The following is a 19,403-nucleotide window of genomic DNA, read 5'->3' on the forward strand; positions in this document are numbered from 1 at the left end:
CAACCGCGATGCATTCCGTATAATTTTCCGTTTAATCAGAGATCGGGATCTGGACGTCTTTGAGTCATCTGCGACCGACTTAAGCAAACACTTGCCCTTCCTTCCCCTCCCCCTGTTCCCTTGACTTGCAAGATCGTTTGCTGCCTCGCCGCGCCGCGCCTGCGGGGAAGCCGGCCGCTGGCGGGCGTGCACGGCCTGACCGTCAGGCGACAAACAACGTCGATGAATGCAGATCATCACCTCAGGGGAGTCCCATGCGAATGAGCCTTGCCAGCGCGTAGGAACACGCATTTTCCATGAATTAGATAAGGGATACCGGGTTGCAATGATTGCTTCACGTGTTTTGATCAGTATCTCCAGACGTATGAAAGGTGGGTATGTTAAACGTACGAGCTCGGAATTCGAAACGCCAGGAGCTGGGCCTGTCGTCCTCACAGTTTGGCACGCATGCAGAGGTACACATATGTCTAGCGCTCACTCACACCATTGCAAATGACGCATCTATGAATATCGCCTGGCTATGGTTCTGGTGAGGCCTGGCAAGGTTAATTGACGAAATCGATGAGTAGGGCATTATTTACCTTCTAGGCGATTGTGACCAGTATTGGTAAAAACCCGAACGTTTCATGTGGGTATAGGTCGCGGTGCATGGACGCACACTCCAGTGTTGTGTTCGTAGCCTGTTTGCTCTTCCATGTAGCCCGTGACGTGTTGTATCCAAGACGGATTCTTGACACCCGGAAGTTTGACACCCGCCGCTCTCCTGACTGACTGTTGCCGCATTTGGCATGTAGACGGCGCATTTACAGATATCGCGCAGCTGGTGTCACGCCTTTACGGATTCTGACTGCCGAAATCTGACATAACCCCTTGAAAACACCGCCAAACGGGCGTATTCCTGGTTTGCGCACGATTACGTGTGTCATTTTGCACACATCCACCTCAATTGACAGAGCGATTATCCTTTTTATTCCTCGTTAAAACTGCCCTCCCCTTCGCGGTCCGCAGCGAGTTGCAGCTGCGTTAGAATGTGTTCTTTCATGTCGCTGCGACGCGTGGCCTTCGAAATCTCTTGCAATCTGAGCAAGTCACACACGCGCACGCACGCACGCACGCACGCACGCACGCACGCACGCACGCACGCACGCACGCACATCCCATGTTAATCAAATGAGGGAGGTGATATTAGAGTGGCATTGCAATGATGCGGAAAACATGATGTTGCGAAGTTGGACAGCTTGCATGTAAATGCCCTGCCAATATTGCGGAACAACTGTTATTACCTGTGTTACGTGCTGCCAACACCTCCGTGGTGGTATGATCAAGGGATGTGAAGACAGCCAGGGCTGTCCAGCTGGGCTGAGCCGGAGCGCTGCCGCTACCGAATGCCCGGTTAGTTGTCGTCGAGGCCGGGCCGTGCCGCGGCCCCGTTCGTAATGGCTAATCCTGGCAAGTCCGGAAGATGACAGTATCCGCCTCTGGTCCAGGCCGTCGAACGGTTTGACCACATTGAACGCACCGACCTCGGCTGCACTGCGGCATTACAGGCAGCGCAGTACTCTCCAACGGTCCGTCATTCGGGAGGAGTTGGCGGCCATTCGCGTGCCCCGCCCGCGGCCGGAGCAATCCTCTGCGATCGGGCGGAGCCGGCGCGGCCGCAGACGACCGTTACTGCGGGGAGACGGTCGAACTTGGCCAGCCGTGCCCAGCTGGGAGCGCTTGCTCGCGTCGGCTCGCGGCACGTGTGACCCCCGACGGTCAGATGCCGGCCGTGGCAGGGTCACGTGTGGCCCTCGACGGTCAGCTGTGCCCCCCCCCCCCCTCTCCCCCCCCCCCCCCCCCGGCTGTGGCAGGGTCGCGTCCGGCGATTTGTCGGCCTTTGATTGGGCCGATCCATCAGTGACTAGGCTGGATCTGCGTCTTGCAACAGTGACTTCCCGTCGGCAAATAGGGGACTACTAGTGCCCGCCGTGGTTAGAGGAAGTGTTCCACATTTTGAGTTCAAATTCCTGGCCTTCTTAATACATAAACCCCTCTAGTTCCTGAGGTACACTCCCGCGAAGCTGTGCAGACTGTTTCGTGGAAGACCATTCCAAAGTCACCCACGCATCTATGACGCCATAATAACGTCCTTGAAATCCTGTAAGTTTCATTGGCCATGCGGTGATCAAGGCCAGGAGAAATATGATCTTCGAGTCGTTCGGATCTGGCATTCGCTAACACCATTCCCAGATATAACGGCCGTCCACTGGCTCTCAATTATTGTGGTGCAAGGTACGACGAGGCAATCAAACAATGACGAATTGATAAGCATATTTACTAAATAGAGAATTTTGTTGTCTACAGCAGTCTTTTCCACGAGCAATTTTGTTTCATCATATGTAATGCGTGCTTAAATATATTCAAACGTGGAACATTCTCTTTAAGGATGTGTTCGGGCCCATTGCGTAGGAAAGTGAACCCATCTATCTCCTTCTGCATCCTCCCTCTTGCTGAGACAGCAGTCTGCGAACGTTCTGATCTGAGACGTGCAAGCTGACTTGAATGGCCCAGAACTGTCAAACGAAGGACATTGGTGAGATATGTCTATGCCGCCGTGCTTCTGCAGCCCCGAGTCGCCGCGCACCGGCGCGTCCGACCCGCGCTTCCCGGCGGCGCGGGCCGTTCTGCGCGGCGTCAGCGGGGAGTGTCCGTGTGCCGGCCCGGTCCGCGGCGGAGAGCTGTGACGACCCCCGTCGCCTGTGCTCGCGCAGCGGCCGCCTCCTGCACCGCTCTCGTCCGCTGTGCCGACCGCAGCCACCGGCAGGCTTTTACAATACAGACGGAGAGTGGCTGCCCGTATATTGCTGCCGACCTATAAATAACGGGGTGCTGGGCGCTGTTTTTGCGTCGCTCGCCCCAAGCCGTTGTCTGGCTGATGGCAGGACAGAGGGAGCTTCACGAGAGTGGAGATTGCTGTGGCCGTGGCGTTGGCGCTGAGCAGAGCGACCAAAGCACGAATACACGTCCCATGCATGCTCAAAGTTGTGGGTCAAAGCGGTCTTAACAGTGTTGACATATTACCACCGCAGGACCATTTTATGCAGGAAAGGGTGTTGAAGCGCGGTTAGCATGCGCTGGAAACCAAGTGGTTAGTACGCTAGTCTGCTTTTATTCCTTTCGACCTGCTTAAAAATAGCACTTAAATTGAAAGTTGTTTTCCTCCGCAGAAACCACTCTTCTTTGCTGTCAACTCATTTTCAGCTCAGAGAAAACTCAACGCCAGCAGTTTGGGGTCGGGTTGCCTTCTCTCCACTTTGCAAACCTTATAAGAGACATCAAGCCTTTGGGGACGGCATCAGACGTGGAGTAGCACAGGTGAAGTAGAACCTCATCAGACGCGTGGTGTGCAGGGTTAAGGATGCATTGGCTCAGAGTGGAAATAGTTCATAGAAATCGAACTTTGACAGTCACATCACCTCTCTCTCTCTCTCTCTCTCTCTCTCTCTCTCTCTCTCTCTCTCTCCTCTCGCCTCTCTCTCTCCTCTCTCTCTCTCTCCTCTCCTCCTCTCTCTTCTCTCCTCTCTCCTCTCTCGTCCTCTCTCTCTCCTTCTCTCTCTCTCTCTCTCTCTCCTCTCTCTCCATCTCCTCTCTCTCTCTCTCTCTCTCTCTCTCTCTCTCTCTCTCTCTCTCTCTCTCTCCTCTCTCTCTCTCTCTCTCTCTTCTCTCTCTCTCTCTCTCTTCTCTCTCTCTCTCTCTCTCTCTCTCTCTCTCTTCTCTCTCTCTCTCCCTCTCTCCTCTCTCTCTTCTCTCTCTCTCTCTCTCCTCTCTCTCTCTCTCTCTCTCTCTCTCTCTCTCTCTCTCTCTCTCTCTCTCTCTCTCCTCTCTCTCTCTCTCTCTCTCTCTCTCTCTCTCTCTCTCTCTCTCTCTCTCTCTCTCTCTCTCTCTCTCTCTCTCTCTCTCTCTCTCTCTCTCTCTCTCTCTCTCCTCTCTCTCTCTCTCTCTCTCTCTCTCTCTCTCTCTCTCTCTCTCTCTCTCTCTCTCTCTCTCTCTCTCTCTCTCTCTCTCTCTCTCTCTCTCTCTCTCTCTCTCTCTCTCTCTCTCTCTCTCTCTCTCTCTCTCTCTCTCTCTCTCTCTCTCTCTCTCTCTCTCTCTCTCTCTCTCTCTCTCTCTCTCTCTCTCTCTCTCTCTCTCTCTCTCTCTCTCTCTCCTCTCTCTCTCTCTCTCTCTCTCTCTCTCTCTCTCTCTCTCTCTCTCTCTCTCTCTCTCTCTCTCTCTCTCTCTCTCTCTCTCTCTCTCTCTCTCTCTCTCTCTCTCTCTCTCTCTCTCTCTCTCTCTCTCTCTCTCTCTCTCTCTCTCTCTCTCTCTCTCTCTCTCTCTCTCTCTCTCTCTCCTCTCTCTCTCTCTCTCTCTCTCTCTCTCTCTCTCTCTCTCTCTCTCTCTCTCTCTCTCTCTCTCTCTCTCTCTCTCTCTCTCTCTCTCTCTCTCTCTCCTCTCTCTCTCTCTCTCTCTCTCTCTCTCTCTCTCTCTCTCTCTCTCTCTCTTGTATTTTTGCTGTCTCCTCTCCTGCTTTCTTTTTTATTTGTATTCTCTTGCACAGCGTGGCATTGTCAACCTTTCTCTTATTTCATGATCTTTTCTTCTCACAATCCCACCTTTGCCTTCTCATCCTTGATTCCCGTTTCCTTCGTCCTTGTTCCTGTTTTTCTTGTTTTTATGCGCGTTGCGTTTCCTGCTTCTGCTGTGCATATTCAGTTTATTCCAGCCATACACATTTGACCTGATTCCATTCGCTCGGTACGTACTTTGAACGTGGAAATTGGCCCGTCCGAATTGACTCGAGCCATAATGTAGCAATTTAACTTTGCTCATTACTTACGTGACGCTCCGGTCAGAGCCGGGCGAGTGGATGCTGCCGGCTGCGCGCCCAGCGCCGCCTCCCGTCAAATATTGAACCCGATCAGCGGCGACGTCTGGCGCACGGCCGCCGGAAGAGGGCGGGCCACTCCGGCGGCGCCCTGGGGACCACGGGCTCGCTCCGGCGGGCGTGCTATGTCGCGCCGCCGCCGCCGGCAGCGGTTAGCGGCTGGCGCGCAGAACGCACCACCGAACGGAGCTGTTTTTGACCGGCGGCTGCTGTTGTGAACGCTGTCTGTGACACCGGCTGGCCGTCCTGACGCCTGAACGTAACAACGGCTGCTGGGGCCGCGGCTATCTCTGACATCGGTTGGCCGTCCTCAGGCCTGTGGTTAACGGCTGCTGAGAATGTGGTCTGCGGCTGTCTCCTCCCTCCTCTTCCGCAAGCCCAGCTGACCGCTGTGCAAAATAATGTCACGAAGCATTTTATGAGGTGTAGTTTTGCCAGAAAGTCCTCCCGTAACCACCATGTGGAATACACCACAATCTGCACGGGCAAAATGTTATTTGTTTCTTACTTAAAGAAAAAGAATGTTTATTGGTCTTGTAAAATGGCATATCATTCTGTGAAGATCGTGCTTAGTGACGGAATGCAGTTTGGCTGCTAACACCATTAGTGCGCAGACTGGCTCTGTAACTTGCAATTTTTGCCTTTCCCCATTGGCATGTCTGGCAGCAACTCGCCTTTTGAACTGCCATGCCTTTAATTAATCGCATTACCGTATACCTTGTAATCAATTTCCCTGCCCAGCTGAAGCCTGCAAAGGTTTTATCTACAGTATGTTTTCACAAGCGCTTTCTTGTAAGCATCAGTTTTAATTTTATAAAATCTCACAGTGGGATCGCACCGTCGCTGCCTGCGCATCAGTGCCGAAGTTGTAAAGTCAACCAGTGGAAACGACGGTTTCCTCAGCGAAACAGGAACTACACGACGCCACACATTGTAACATGGTTGAACATGCTCAGCATCTGGCTAAAACATGGTTAAATGTTAAGAGGCTTCAGTTGGTGTGTGGCTCAAATAATAATAAGCTTGAAACCCTGGCTGCCAATCACCTCACAGCGCGGGCGTCGTTTTAACCTGCACGCACGGTGTAGGTTGCCACGTAACTCATAAGCTCAGCTTACTGCGGATTTAGACTGCCTTGAAATGTAAACTTTAAGGCACTCTTCTGCACTCATCATGCCCAATTGGTATCGCAGGTGATGTAAATTGTACCCTTTTAGCTCCAGCGACCATACTAGGACTACGCTGATAGATCTCTTAGACTTTTTGATCTTCAGTCGATATGTGCATTTGCCAACACATAAATTGGGATCTGTTTTAAATAGCTTGTTTTTGTGTTGTTTTTTTGGTGTTCGTACAGTGATCATCTTTAAGTTAAGGTCACCGCAACATTTATAAATACAGAGCCAACCCACCGTATATCAAGCGCAGACGTTTGCATAGGTTGAACGTTTTATAATTTCAAGCATCTCTCTGCCACACCGAATTGTGCTCTGTGTCTTTAAGCGTGGGTGTAGCTGATCAGTGGTCTGCCTTTCTATCTTTCTTGCAGCCTATTACATACTCTCACGCTCCTCTGCAACGCATCGAAATTCACAACCCCTCGGCCCCCGCGCCTCGGACGCCACCCTGCGGCTGCTGGCACAGCGACGTGGACCTATTGCCCAAGGTGCTTTTCTCGCCTGAGATAGGAAAATGAAATATGTCATTAGACATGATGTGAGGCAGGACATTGCCGCAGGATGAAAAAGTAGGGTCCGGCCACCATGGTAAGAAACATCAACCCAATCGTTGAGGGCAAGGTGTCGACACACACAGAGTTGTGCGTGGGGTCACCCACAACAAGCGAGTATTTCGTGGGGCGGGGCCCCCGCGCTGCTGGTGAGGTTCTTGCCAGGGGGTCCCTTGAATTTGCATGCCCAGTAACCAGTGTTGGTGTCTGTTCTTTTCCTTTCAAACCCATGAGTATCGACTCTCTCCGCCCTGTCCTCTTTCCTATGAAAAATGCGGGAGCTTGTGGGGCAGACGGTGCTTACATTGAAGTAATTAATATTTGCTTTCTAAATTGTTGGCCACGCTATTCTTCACATTTTCAATCAGTACCTGCCTCACATTTTGTGAATATCATGGTGGCTGAAGACATTCCACAGTGCATCCTATTCACAAGTCTGGAAGCCCATCAGACGCCTCAAACTTCAGACCAGTTTCCACCTTTTCTGCTTTACCAAAGCTTGTAGAGATGTTGTAGCGACAGCTTTATTCCTACATGGTCAAAGGTAACCTCTTTTCCTCATCCTAGCACGGTTTCTGTTTCCGTTTCTCCACAAAACCCGTGTTCCTTACGTTATCTGATGATATCCTTGCCGCCACTGACTGCCAGGAACGTACTCTGCTCTGCATTTGGATGTGTCCAAATGATTTGATGTGACCGACCACACAAAGTTTCGTATCGAACCTCAAGCCCATTCTATCGATCGTACCCCTTCTTACCTCTACGGACATACCCAGTCTGTTGGTATCGTTGACGGGCGCGGTAGCCGACACCCCTTTAAGCTCCTGTCCAATCCAATCGGCGTATTCCAGCGATCACCTCTATGCCCGCTTCTCCAGGTATTTGTCAACGACTTCTCCCTGCTCGCCCCTGATGCGCACGTTTCTCAGTAAGCTGATGATGACGAAGTGTTGATATCTGTAAAGGAGACTCTCGCTACAGTTCATTGCTACATAGGAGCAGGTACTTGAGTCTCCGGACATAGGGATTCACTCTCACGGTATGGAAGTAAATGTTGGTAAACCGGAACTTGTAGTTTGTGGTTCCTGCAAAATTGCCGTGGCTTGGCTCCCATCACTGTTCGGTTTCGCGAGGATGCCGTGCATGAGGGTTCCACCGTGAGGAACCTTGGTGTGGTGTTACACAAGCGCCTCACCTGGGACTCCCACGTGCCTGCCCTTCTCATAATGCAACGGTATCTTCATCAGGCTGTCCCATGTGCGTCATCAGATCCCGTCTGACCTTTGCCCTACCCTGGTCAACGCTTTGGTCCTCTCGTGCGTCCGACATTGCCTTGCCGTCTATGGCAACGGGTCGGGGAAAAAAACACAACGCCTTCAAAAGATCTTGAAAGTTGCGCTGCGCATTGCCTCCGACCGTCGCAAATTTTATCTTATATCGGACGTGCGTGAGGAATGGGCTGGCCTGCTGCCAGTCAGCGCCACCAACAGCACTCCAATTAACTTGTTTCACAAAAAGCGTCACTGGCGAATCGCTACAGGACAGCTCTTGTCTTCGCTCACGCTCTACCCGTCAGTACGCTGATCAACCTCTCCCGTGTGAAAGCGGAGGCGCATAGGCAGAGTTTTTTGTACAGTCTCGTACAAGTCTACAACGCTTTACTTCCGGAATCTCGAACTATGTCGCTCACGTCTTTTAAGCGTGAACCGTGGAAATATTTACTTAATGAGCTTAATGAATATATATATATATATATATATATATATATTAAGTGCGTGCGTGCGTGCGTGCGTGCGTGCGTGCGTGCGTGCGTGCGTGTGCGTGTGCGTGTGCGTGTGCGTGCGCGTGCGCGTGCGCGTGCGCGTGCGTGTGCGTGTGCGTGTGCGTGTGTGTGTGTGTGTGTGTGTGTGTGTTTGTGTGTGTGTGTGTGTGTGTGTGTGTACGTGTTTGTCTTTAACGTATCCCTGTGTGATTGTTTCCACGAGTGTCCATCTTAGCAAGTCTCACCTCTTAACGTTATCGAATTGGCCGTCGGAAGAGCTGTTTTTTATTGCAGTGTTCGAAGCGTGACACATACGAGCATATCTTACGAATGAATCGAGTCTCAGCGCCGTTGGTTGGCACAGGTTCCCACCACCAGCGTCAGTTGCTGGACATCGATTTATTCCGGCGCAGCTCAGGCAAGACGACCGGCAATTTTCGCGCCAGGTCTCGTTCGCGTTTAATGCACCATCACGTTCAGTTCCTGAAGAATATTGATAGAAGTTTCTGGAGATATACGAATTAATCAGTCACAAAGTAAGCTGTATGGATGTGCTATGTCGTGCTCCAAATGCTTCAGTTAAGGGTTGGACGGCGTTCCGAACGCTAAGCCGTCATCTTATTAGCATCGGCCGAGTGCCGAACCAAAAATTGCAACTCTAAAGGGTACAAGGATTATCCCCAAGGATGGTCCCAACATAAAGATTATAAGTTCAGAATTGAACAGTACGGCTCTAGAGGGCCGCACAGCTTGTTTGGCAGAGGATAACAGTGGCCGCCCGACCATGCATCCCTCTCGTCCGCATTTCAGTCCTCTCCCCGCCACTCGAATCATCTCCCACCAGTATCGCTGTTTTGGCGTCCTCTGCGACAACACAGTTACTCTGCAGAAACAGTTGATGTATTCCACGTGTGGTGTCACTCCATTTCGCCCTCAGCATTGCACTAACCTGACCAGCCTGAGTTTGTTCGGACCTCACCTGACTCCATAATATGTATTTGCGGCTGTATTTATGAATCTATTGATGTGTAAAATGTGTTGTGTGCATTTCCGCTTCTAGCTGCAGCTTACGACCGCGAGCGATTATCTTGGTCATATGAATATAAGCATGCATTTTGACATAAGGGTCTCCGCAAGGACGTTCCTCAAGGATGTTGGCATTTATTCCCGTAAGTGTTAATGGGCTTCATTGGACTAGTATATAATGTATGTTTACGTGTTTCTCGCCATGTACATCACTTCTTTAGTTGTTTTCCATGATATTTGGACACTGCAGGCCGTGTGGTAGCTGTAACTGATGTACATATTCAAACTTTTACGTTTGTTTTTTTTCCAAATGATATTTATTTGGATCGACCAAATGTTATTCACTGTCAATGATTATTTATATGGTAAGGTAAAATGAGTGTGGCCCTGAACAGGTGTTGAATGTTCTGAAGGAGAAGGCCCTTATCGCCTTTCACGATCTGAATGATACAAAGTTCATTTGCTCAATGTGGTACAAATCATGCTTGGAAGTGATCAGCACGGGCAAGGTCCGCTCTAAAGTGGCTTCACGGTCGCGCGGTGGGTTAAAAGACCAAGATTATCGGCAAAGGACTTGAGTGAAGGCGATGCAAGAGTGATCGAGGGAGGTCCGTAGCGATATGGGCATCGTTCATTTTTTCCACTTGGTTCCACTGTTAAAATGTTCAATACTAAAACTGCTATTTTTAGGTTTCAATCCCTCCTTGTGGTTGTTTTCTCTACATGTGCCGTATAGAACTATGACCGCTGTTTTTAGATCTCGCCGACAAATAATCACGGTTCGCTTACATGCCTGTGGCAGGAAAGAGTGTATTGTGAAAGTATGTAAGACGACTCAATCGATTGCCGGACACGTGCCTCGCTGATACGAGTATCACGCCGTTGACAGGGCTGATAAGAAAAAATGCCTTGAACGCACGAGCTGACAGTTGATGGGTCTGACGTGCTGAACTCCTGGCGGAGATATGACGTCACACCTGTCCTCTTTCTCCGTCTCCTCTCCTCTCCGGTCTCCGATCTTGGCGTCCACCGGGAATAGCAGAAAAGGGCTGAAGAAGAGATTCGAAGGACTGGTCTTTAGCGTGGATTTCGGACGGAGAAAATCCCTCTAGCTGAGCCAAAAGGGTACCTTGTTGTCAGTTTGTTCTACCTTTGGTACCTGCTGAAATGCTTAGTAGCTACCTTTGGACGTTTCGACTAAATCAGGACGCAGATGAGTCGCTTTTCAGCACCATCCGCTCCCCCCCCCCCCCCTTCCGTATTTCTTTATTGTTGCTGACATCGATTTATGCATTTCTAACAGGTTTATATTGGGCATATTCTCAGCAAGACGTGGCATTAGAAACCCACGAGACAGGGAACGAGATTTGCCCGATTCTCTTGCCTGAGAGGAGCGAAAATAAATCGTCGTCTGGCAGCTGGCGCCAGTGGTGCAACCGTATTTATACGAGCCGTGGGGTGGTGGTCATCGGTAGCGGCTGAGCTGTCCAGTCCGCCGCCGGGCATCGTTGCGCCGGCCCGCTCCACACGCGCGCGGCGGAGCGGGCCGCCGGCGGCCCCGAGCTCGGCCGGTCCCCAGGCGAGCTGAGTCGCGCTGAGCTCGGCTGATCAGCTTCGCGGGGTCTCCGACCGCGGTGCGGCGGAATTCTTGACTCCGGATGTCGGCGGGAGAAGTTCGCTCTTGGATGGCCGAGGCTTTTAGTCTAAGTGGAGATCTAGCGGCGGTTAGAAGTAAACCACCCGACGAAAACAGTACGATGGAGGAGCTTTTGAAATGATTGCGCGTTGGTTTGAACGCGATGGGTAGGCAAGTTGCTGTCTGATTTCCTTTAAAGATTCAAGATTGACGCTTGGAGATTAAATGCTTGTCGCATTCGGGTGCCGTGGAGTGCAGGGATGCGCTTGTTAGGGTCATAAAATGAGGTGATGAATCGATTATCATTCCGCTTGACGTGCTTGGGCACCTGATATCTGCATTAAGATTTTAGCAGCGTAAGCAAACAGATTTCGCTCTGGATAAATGCGTAATCGTCTTTGCCCGGCGCTGTTCCTTTTCTTCTTTCGTCTTGGCTGGTTTCGCTTTCCGCGCGTATTTCCGCGACCAACCCTCGTGCAGAGGCGCCGCTGGCCGACGTTGCGGCCCGCTACCGTCACAGACAGCTACCGTTGTCTATTACTGCCATAAACGTCGCGTGCCGCCGACGAGACACGCAAGCGGCGGAGACGGGGAGAGGGCTCCTTTTGTCCGGTGGAGCGGTTGTTCGGAGCATGCCGGCTGGTGCCGTACACACTGATCGACTCGGTGCGGAAGTTGCTCAGTATGTGAGTGATGGTGCCGGGACCACCGATTATAAAACTATGAAGTGTCACTTGGGCGCTTCGGGCATTTCGCCTCGGCTGCAAACAAAAATGCCCTCTTTGTCATTGTAACTCGCAGAAGCGGCAGGGGGCCAAATGTGAGTGCAATCTTGGGCTTGTCCGCAGTGTTGTGGAACGGTTTCGCGTGACTCTTGCAACCCAGTGGCGCACTGCCTTCGTGTGGTGATGGTGTGACCCCCCTCCCCCCCCCCCCTGAAGATGGGGACGCCCGTCACAGGCGGGTTGTGGCCGATTTGCCGGGCCGTTGAGTGGAGAGAGCACCTACCTGCATCCTGGCCGAAGGGAAACTCGCCTGGACTGACACTTGACATGACGCTTCGCTTTGACGCTTGCTTGCTCTGATGCCTGTGCTGGACGGACTACTCCGTGCGTACTCCGGCCGGTGCGTGTGTCTGACCTCCGCCCCACGACCTGTGCCTGTTGTCATGCCGTGCCACATAGAATATGTGATTTCGTTGGGCCCGATATCTGACCTGACCTGACCCGCGTGACCTCGGGCCCGGTGCCTCCGTTCGGCCCATGATCGACGTGTGACCTGTGAACGGCGTCTGTCCGCAGGCCGTCGGGCACGGAGGACGTGGTGCGGGTGTACGCCGAGGCCGAGACGCGCGCCTGCCGCCGATCAGCTGGCGCACCAGGTGGCCGAGGCCGTGTACCGCCACGCCGGCGGGGTGGGCCCGGCCCCCAGCCCGCCCCAGTGAGCCGGCCAATCGGGGCGAGAGTGCAAGCGCGGACGCCCGGCGCGCCGCCGACGTTGTATCAACGGTATTAATCCGCTCAAAGGGCACCTACGGGACGTCGGGCGTGAAATTGTGTTTTGTAATCGACGAGCACGGCAATTTTATCGCGATTTAGTGTCGCGACGTGTTTTTACGGCGAATTTTATACTTCTTTGTCGACCATATCAGAGTGGTGATTGTGGAGACTTATCTGTAAGATATGACTGAAACGGGACAACACCTGTTTGCGTTTATAGTATGCTTCAGCCATTCCAGCCGTTTGATTCGGCGGCACACGGACAGTGCTGGCAGTGGGCCTTGAGCCTGGTTGTGGGTTGTGAGTCGGGGGGTGCTGGGCTCAGTGGTGGGTGCTGGTGGTGGTGAAGGTACGGAACTGCGCGCTGTGCCGCGCTCAGTGAATGTGCCCTCGGGGACGGAACTTCCTCACAAGTGTTGGTGAAACAAAGCTCGTATTTGAAAAAGAGAAAAGTCCCATTATATTTTTCCAATGCGTTCGGCATAGTGGTTCAGGTAGTGTGGGAACAGGCCGGCTCAAAATTGCGGGAGGTCAGGTCCCCTTCAGGGATACGAAGTTCCACCAATGTGTGCCTTGTCCCGGCTCGCGCGACCTCGAAACACGCTCGTCGGACGGATCTCGTCGATCTCGATTCACCGGCCCGGCCGGCTGGCCGGAGCGGTCCGGCGCGCCGACGAACGCGGGGTGCTGGGCCGCCGCCGCCACCGAGTCCCAGCGATTCGACGCGGCGCCGTGCCGGAGCGGCCAAACGGCCCGTCGGTAGCCGCCGGGCAGCACCGCCGGAGCCGCTCCGGCCGCCGACCTCTTGACGCCAGGAGTGACCTTTGTGCGAATACACGGCGCCGCCAGCGGAGCGGCGTCCGCTTCACCCCGTGTGTTTGTCGCCTGTCGCGCCCACTCGGCTCAAATGGGCCGGACGGAGCGGCGCGCGGAACGGCCTGGGACCGCCGGCGGCGTGGGGAGACGAGCGCGCGTCACAGCACGCCCCCTCCCTCCCCCTCCCCCTCCCCCTCCCCCTCCCCGGACACGGCGCTCCTCCCGCTGTGAACGGGCGGTGCAGTTAGCGTTCGGTGTGAAGTGGCTAGGAATGGAATGGTCATGCCCGGCCACTGACTTCTGCCATCCGAGTGGCTCTACATCATGGTGCCTGTCGTGCCGGCCCGATCCCGTCTCCGTTGGCTTTGTGTGTGTTGAGCTCGTGTGTGTGGCATGGTACGTGATACATCATTGCAAGCATAAATAAGCCAGTGCTGCGCGCGACTGGACGGCAATTAAGATTCATCCGTTTGTTGTCTGCAAAGTTATGCTTTCAGATGCTAACGCTTGCGAAGGCTCGTCAAACTTATTGTTTAACAATGGTAGGATGATCCCTTGCATCTCAATGTCAAGTTTCCCGATTGGAAAGAACTGGGACCATATCCTTTTTAACGGGAGCCCCTCGGGCATCCATGTACCAAATCCATTCGTGAAGTTACACGCTGATATCAGAGCGGAGCTGGTCAGTTTGACCGCTCGGCTACCTCCAACCCCAGTGCGCCTGGCCTTGGCGTCAGTCCGAAGTCAACCGGTGTTGGCCCTGGTCTGAACATCTAGCCGGGGAGCTGGTCAGTTTGACCGCTCGGCTACCTCCAACTACTCCAGTGCGCCCGTCCTTGGTGTCAGTCCGAAGTCAACCGGTGTTGGCCTTGTCCGAACATCTAGCCGGGAGTATTTCTGCTTCTGTCGTCTTTCCAGTGATTTCCGTCTTTCCATTTTTGCTCTACACGTCGGTATAACAAATGCACAGTCACACGTAAAAAGTAAGTGATGGCCATTGCTCTCGACCCGTAACCAATAACCACCTGTGGTTTATCTTCCTGTACTCGCTGACACAATTACAACCTACTGACAGACAGCAAACTGACAGACCTCGGTAAAGCACGTGGTATGATTGCGGCGCGCTCCAGATCAGGGTTACGGGGGCAGGTCGAAGAGCTCCGCCAGTCGCAACGTTTCGTGCGCTACAACTGGCACCAGTGCAGGGTAACGTGGTGGTCGTTCCGCGCCTCCACCAGCCGTCGGCGAGGGCCGTCTGGCTCAGCCACCTCGGTCAGCGCAGGCCGCGCATTCCCGATGGCGGCTCATGTACTCCTCACACCTGACGCGTGGGAACAGGAAATACACTGGCGGGGTCCCCGACTGTTCCCACAATTTTGCCCAACGTAATTTCAGAAGTATTTGTGTTTGACACGACTAGTTGGGTGAAATGAAATCAAGTTTTTCTGGGGGTTTTTTTTTGTCCGTTCTTACATCAATTCTCACTTTGCAGCAGTCTTCTTAGACTTCTGTAGATTACGTGTAACGGACAAGGTAATGCTATACGAGGTCATGCCATTACCTATCGTCGCTTTGACTTTGGATGATCCTGAACTCGGGACACACGACGTAAAAAGGCTTATACAACTGCCTTCGGAATGATGGCACCTTATTGCGCTATTTCTCTTGGCATGACCGTGGCACTGGATGATCTTTGTCACTATTGATCCCGTGACAGTCAGTGAAGCATGTGCATGGTGGTGAGTTTGGTAACGTAACTTATGTAATTGATCTGATATGTCCTCAATCTCGAATGTCCTAACGGCAACGCAATGCACATGAACGGCTTGACGCGACCATCAAGGACCTCAGTTCTTATTCTTCGTGTTTGGAAGCACCACGGTAATGACATCGACCAGCCAGGAGCCGCGTACCGTATACCAGGAGCTGATCAGCAGAGCTGGCCTCGCGGCGTGACACGCCAGGTAGTCCACCTCTCGTGGGACTCGTTACCGACCTAGCGTTACACCATTCGGCGAGCGTCCCTGTGTCCTCCCAAGCCGCGCGGAGAGTGGAGAGAGAGAGAGAGAGAGAGAGAGAGAGAGAGAGAGAGAGAGAGAGAGAGAGAGAGAGAGAGAGATGAGAGAGAGAGCGAGAGAGAGAGAGAGAGAGAGAGAGAGAGAGAGAGAGAGAGAGAGAGAGAGTGATGGAGAAAGAGCGAGAGACGGAGGGATAGAGGGAGAGAGAGAGAGAGCGCGCACCTGGCGGTGCCGGGTTGTGGTCGAGACCGACGCCCCACAATCGTCGTACGCGCGCTGGTCGGCCCGTCTCACGGTCGCCCTATATTGGCTGGATGGCCTGGGCTGAGAATAGATGGACGGCTTAGGTCTGCCGGTTTTACAGTGGCAACAGGTACACTCCCATGGGTCTAGCCGAGCACGATGCAGGGTGCCATCACAAACACGTGGAGTAAAATGATGGCTTGTGAAAGATTACTACTTCAATAGTTGTGTGTACCGTGTGTGGGATTAACTGTGTCTGGAGCGAGATCCTCCACCACCGCATCGTTTTTCATCTCTGTTTTTCAGCATCTTTGTCGCGCCTCTGCGAAGCTACGAAAACATTTGAAGACGAGTGCAGGTGTCGCCCTGAAGTAGCGACTTGTCAACACATCCATCCACCCGCCCAGTTATTCACAAGGGGTAACCCAACGAACCGTTCGGAGACCTTGTTGAAAGCAGCGGTGTTTTGTTTCCGTTCCCACCCTTGACGGCTGGAGCTAGCGAAGCATAGCAACCAAAGCAAGATCGCATTCAAGAGAAGCGCACGGCTACGCGTGTCTCTCTCCCAGTGGCGCAGGCAGGGGGGCACAGGTAGTACGCTGCCCCCATCCCCTTAGGTCCTGAGGAGCCCGGGTTCCTGAGGCCAACGATTAAGGACACGATTAAAGGGTCCGGAGGTACCTAAGGACTGGCCGGAGGTCGTATTAAGGGTCCTGGGTCAGCGGGCCGGGTCTTCAAATGCCAGTCAAATGGCTTTCAGCACCGAACAGCCGGCTTCGTGTCAGTCTGGGCCTGGGGACCCATTTCCCAAGCAGGAACGAGGCCGAGGCCCGCGATTTACATCAGTCGTGGTCCCTGAGTCAATGAGGGGTCCCTATATCGGCCGAGGGCCCACAGTGGGCTTAAAGGCCTAACAGGAGATCCCGCCTGGCTAATGTGTCGCAGCAGTGACTAGTGCCTTATCAGGCGCTTCCGGCATTGGTCTCTGTGTCGCAGTGGTGACTGGTACCTTATCTGGTGCCTCTGGCATTGGCTGCTGTGTCGCAGCGGTGACTGGTACGTCATCAGGCGTCTCCGACATTGGTTGTTGTGCCGCAGCGGTGACTGGTGCGTTATCAGGCGCCTCCGACATTGGCTGCTGTGTCGCAGCGGTGGCTGGTGCGTCATCAGGCGCCTCCCCCCCCCCCCCCCCTGATACTGGCTGATCGAACATCCGACATCCGTGAACCGAGGGCTGATGCTATGCAAATCTTTGTGTTTTACGACGCAGCCATATAAAGTGCAACAATGTCTTTGAAAAATGGAATGGAAAGGAAATGTGGAAAACAATGGAAAACAGTGTGAGTTGCCGCTAAGTTTTCTGTTCGAATTGGAATTACATTTGAAGGCGCTTGTAGTCGCGGGAACTTCTCGTAAGTGATATGTCTGCTACTCAACACTGTGTTTAAGCTAAACCGATTTCAAATCAAATCGCGGTTTTGCCCAAACGTGCTTCACGTAATGACGTCGTACCCGCACTCTTCCTTCGTCCCCAAATGCAACATGATGTTCAAAGACTGTCCGAATGAACTGGATTTATTTAGTTAAGCTCAATGACAGGTAACAACATCTGTCGCGGAAGGGTAGAGTGCGGCATCGCCACAGAGTAACACAGAAGTAACAGCAGGTCCCTGCTAATGATCACGGTAGGCCGTGACAGGTCAATGGGCCCGCGACGGGGACAGGGAGCGGCCGCCGCCGGCAGACCGGGCCACGCTGGTGGGGGGGAGCGAGAGGGAGACCATCACCGGACGTAATGGGGCTGGCTTCTAGTCCGGGGTGGGGTGATCCGCTGGGCCCCGCCGCGCACGCTCGCTCCGCCGCCCGCCGCCGCCAGTCGATCTCGTGAGCCACCGGCCGTGCCCGGCCAGGAAGTTGGCACTACGCGTGCCGGCTCATGGGGACACGAACGAGGTACGCGACACGCATCAGACGGAGCTGAAAACTGGTAAATGGAGGGGTCCTAGGTCCACTAGATCGATGGCCGACACCGGGGCAGGTTCCCGGCGATCCAACACTGGCTAGTCTAGCATGACCTCAGTGAAAACCTTCAGCGCTAGGCGAGTACGAGGATAAAGAACACCAATGGTGGACGCGGCCTGTAGCGGTAACGCCGCTGGCTGCAGGCCTGCGCTATCAACGGGAGCCGATCCTGTGGGGAGACGAGGTCGGGCACCTTGATACGCCCGATGTGACCGGATTGGTCACGTCCAGGTGGCGATATCCGCACGCTCTGTCCTCGGCCATCAAAACCGATCGGCGTCAAGTGTCTGTGCCAAACGTGCCAAGAGGGCGGCAATCCAGCAGTGGTTGAAGAGCTAATAATAGCCTAGTTTTGTCTCCTGTCGCCATCCTTCAGTCTTATGCGTAAATGCCGCCAGTCGCATGCTGCCAGATTGACCGTATTGATCTACTGTCATCCTAATCAACGGCATCTTCTATTGGTCGGCCTAGCTCGGGGAAGCCGACATGCAGTCAACATGCCGACAACAAGAAGCTTGTTTTCATTCAACACATGTTAAACTGTTTATGTTGCGTATTATTCATCGCGCTTCAAACGACATAGTCATCCTGTGCGGCCTTGTCGACCTGCGGGCAGAGGACCCTTCACCGGCACTCGGAAATGCGGCCGCACGGCTAGCCAGGACACCTCAGGCTGAGTGGTGCAGCGGAGGGCGCCGGCTGGAACAGCTCTCGGCAGGCTGGCCTTCCGCACCGCCAGCGCCTCGCCCGACGCCCAGCGCGCGCCCCGGCGTCGGCGGCCAATTATTGCGGCGTCGCTGGGACGCGGCGGCCCGCTAAAATGCAGCCGCGTCGGGGCTGAGACCCGTGGGAGCGAGGTGAAGGGTTTGTTCGTGAGCCTGCGGGGGAGGGGCTCCTCGACCCTCGCCGTCTGGGGGACCGGCCGGCGCCGGCTCCGCGGACAGGTGGGGACGCCGTCAGCCTGGCGGGAGGCGACTCTCGTGCGGCTCGCGGCCATCACCACACCGTGTTCAGCATGTCTAGTGACTTGGTGTACCCTGCGGACGGGAGCGTCACGCGTTAGGACCCGAACTCGCGGGTACAGCGGTCTGCATCAGTGGGCGAGAGCCCCTGGCTCCAGCGCGGTCAGTGAGCCCGTAACAGCCGAGACAGCAGACACGGCCAGCGGCTCCCGAGAGGCTTACGTGATGGTGGTCGCTGAGATCATCAGACCGATGTCAGGCCAAACGGCACATTATCAAAGCAGTCAGTTGCCAGTGATGGCCTGGACTTGTCCGCATCTGATGTGGCGTGTAACGGCTATAACAACTGTCTGGTAGCACCCGATAGGTCAGAGAAATTAACATGTTTTTGAAAAAACGTCATCAGGTGGGAGCGACAGTTCACATGGTTCACTCAGTCGGTTCACGTACTCTTTTAAATTGCTTTCGCCCCTGGAATACATTGTACTCTTCATGCATAGGTTCCTGTCTTTAAGCTTGCCTTCATTGCAATGCGTTCATGAATAATTTCGCAATATTCATACAAAGCTTCGGATGGCATATACGATGCAATCACATGTCAGCAACTCATAATGTATGCAGCGTTTCCTCGCGCAATACTGAGATCGTAGATGGACAGCCTTCGCGCAGTGACACCTGAATTGTCAGTCGAAAACACATGGTGGTAGAGGACTGTGTAGCTAAAACTTAAGTTAAGCCGCGATGACAACTGTCACGACCTGATTTCAACGATGACCTTCCCTTT

General features: G+C 53.6%; 2 protein-coding genes across 2 annotated transcripts in view; one reads left to right on the forward strand and one right to left on the reverse strand.

Annotated features, from left to right (window-relative positions):
• The window catches only part of nst (phosphoglucomutase 3-like protein nst), a gene marked incomplete at its 5' end in the record, with an annotated part of 38,750 nt that extends 25,324 nt beyond the window's left edge, over nucleotides 1-13,426 (forward strand). Inside the window, 2 exon segments of the mRNA XM_037237256.1 lie at nucleotides 12,361-12,415; nucleotides 12,417-13,426. Coding sequence (XP_037093151.1) covers nucleotides 12,361-12,415; nucleotides 12,417-12,503 — 142 coding nt within the window.
• A 3,770-nt stretch (nucleotides 13,427-17,196) lies between these two features.
• LOC119112253 (calsenilin) overlaps nucleotides 17,197-19,403 on the reverse strand; it is a 30,048-nt gene continuing 27,841 nt past the window's right edge. The window contains exon 7 of the mRNA XM_037236356.1: nucleotides 17,197-18,694. Coding sequence (XP_037092251.1) covers nucleotides 18,654-18,694 — 41 coding nt within the window. The 3' untranslated portion in view covers nucleotides 17,197-18,653. The remainder of the gene's footprint in view (nucleotides 18,695-19,403) is intronic.

Source organism: Pollicipes pollicipes, unplaced genomic scaffold (assembly GCF_011947565.3).
Source record: "Pollicipes pollicipes isolate AB1234 unplaced genomic scaffold, Ppol_2.1 Scaffold_7261;HRSCAF=8764_pilon_pilon_pilon, whole genome shotgun sequence".
NCBI lineage: Eukaryota > Metazoa > Arthropoda > Thecostraca > Pollicipedomorpha > Pollicipedidae > Pollicipes > Pollicipes pollicipes.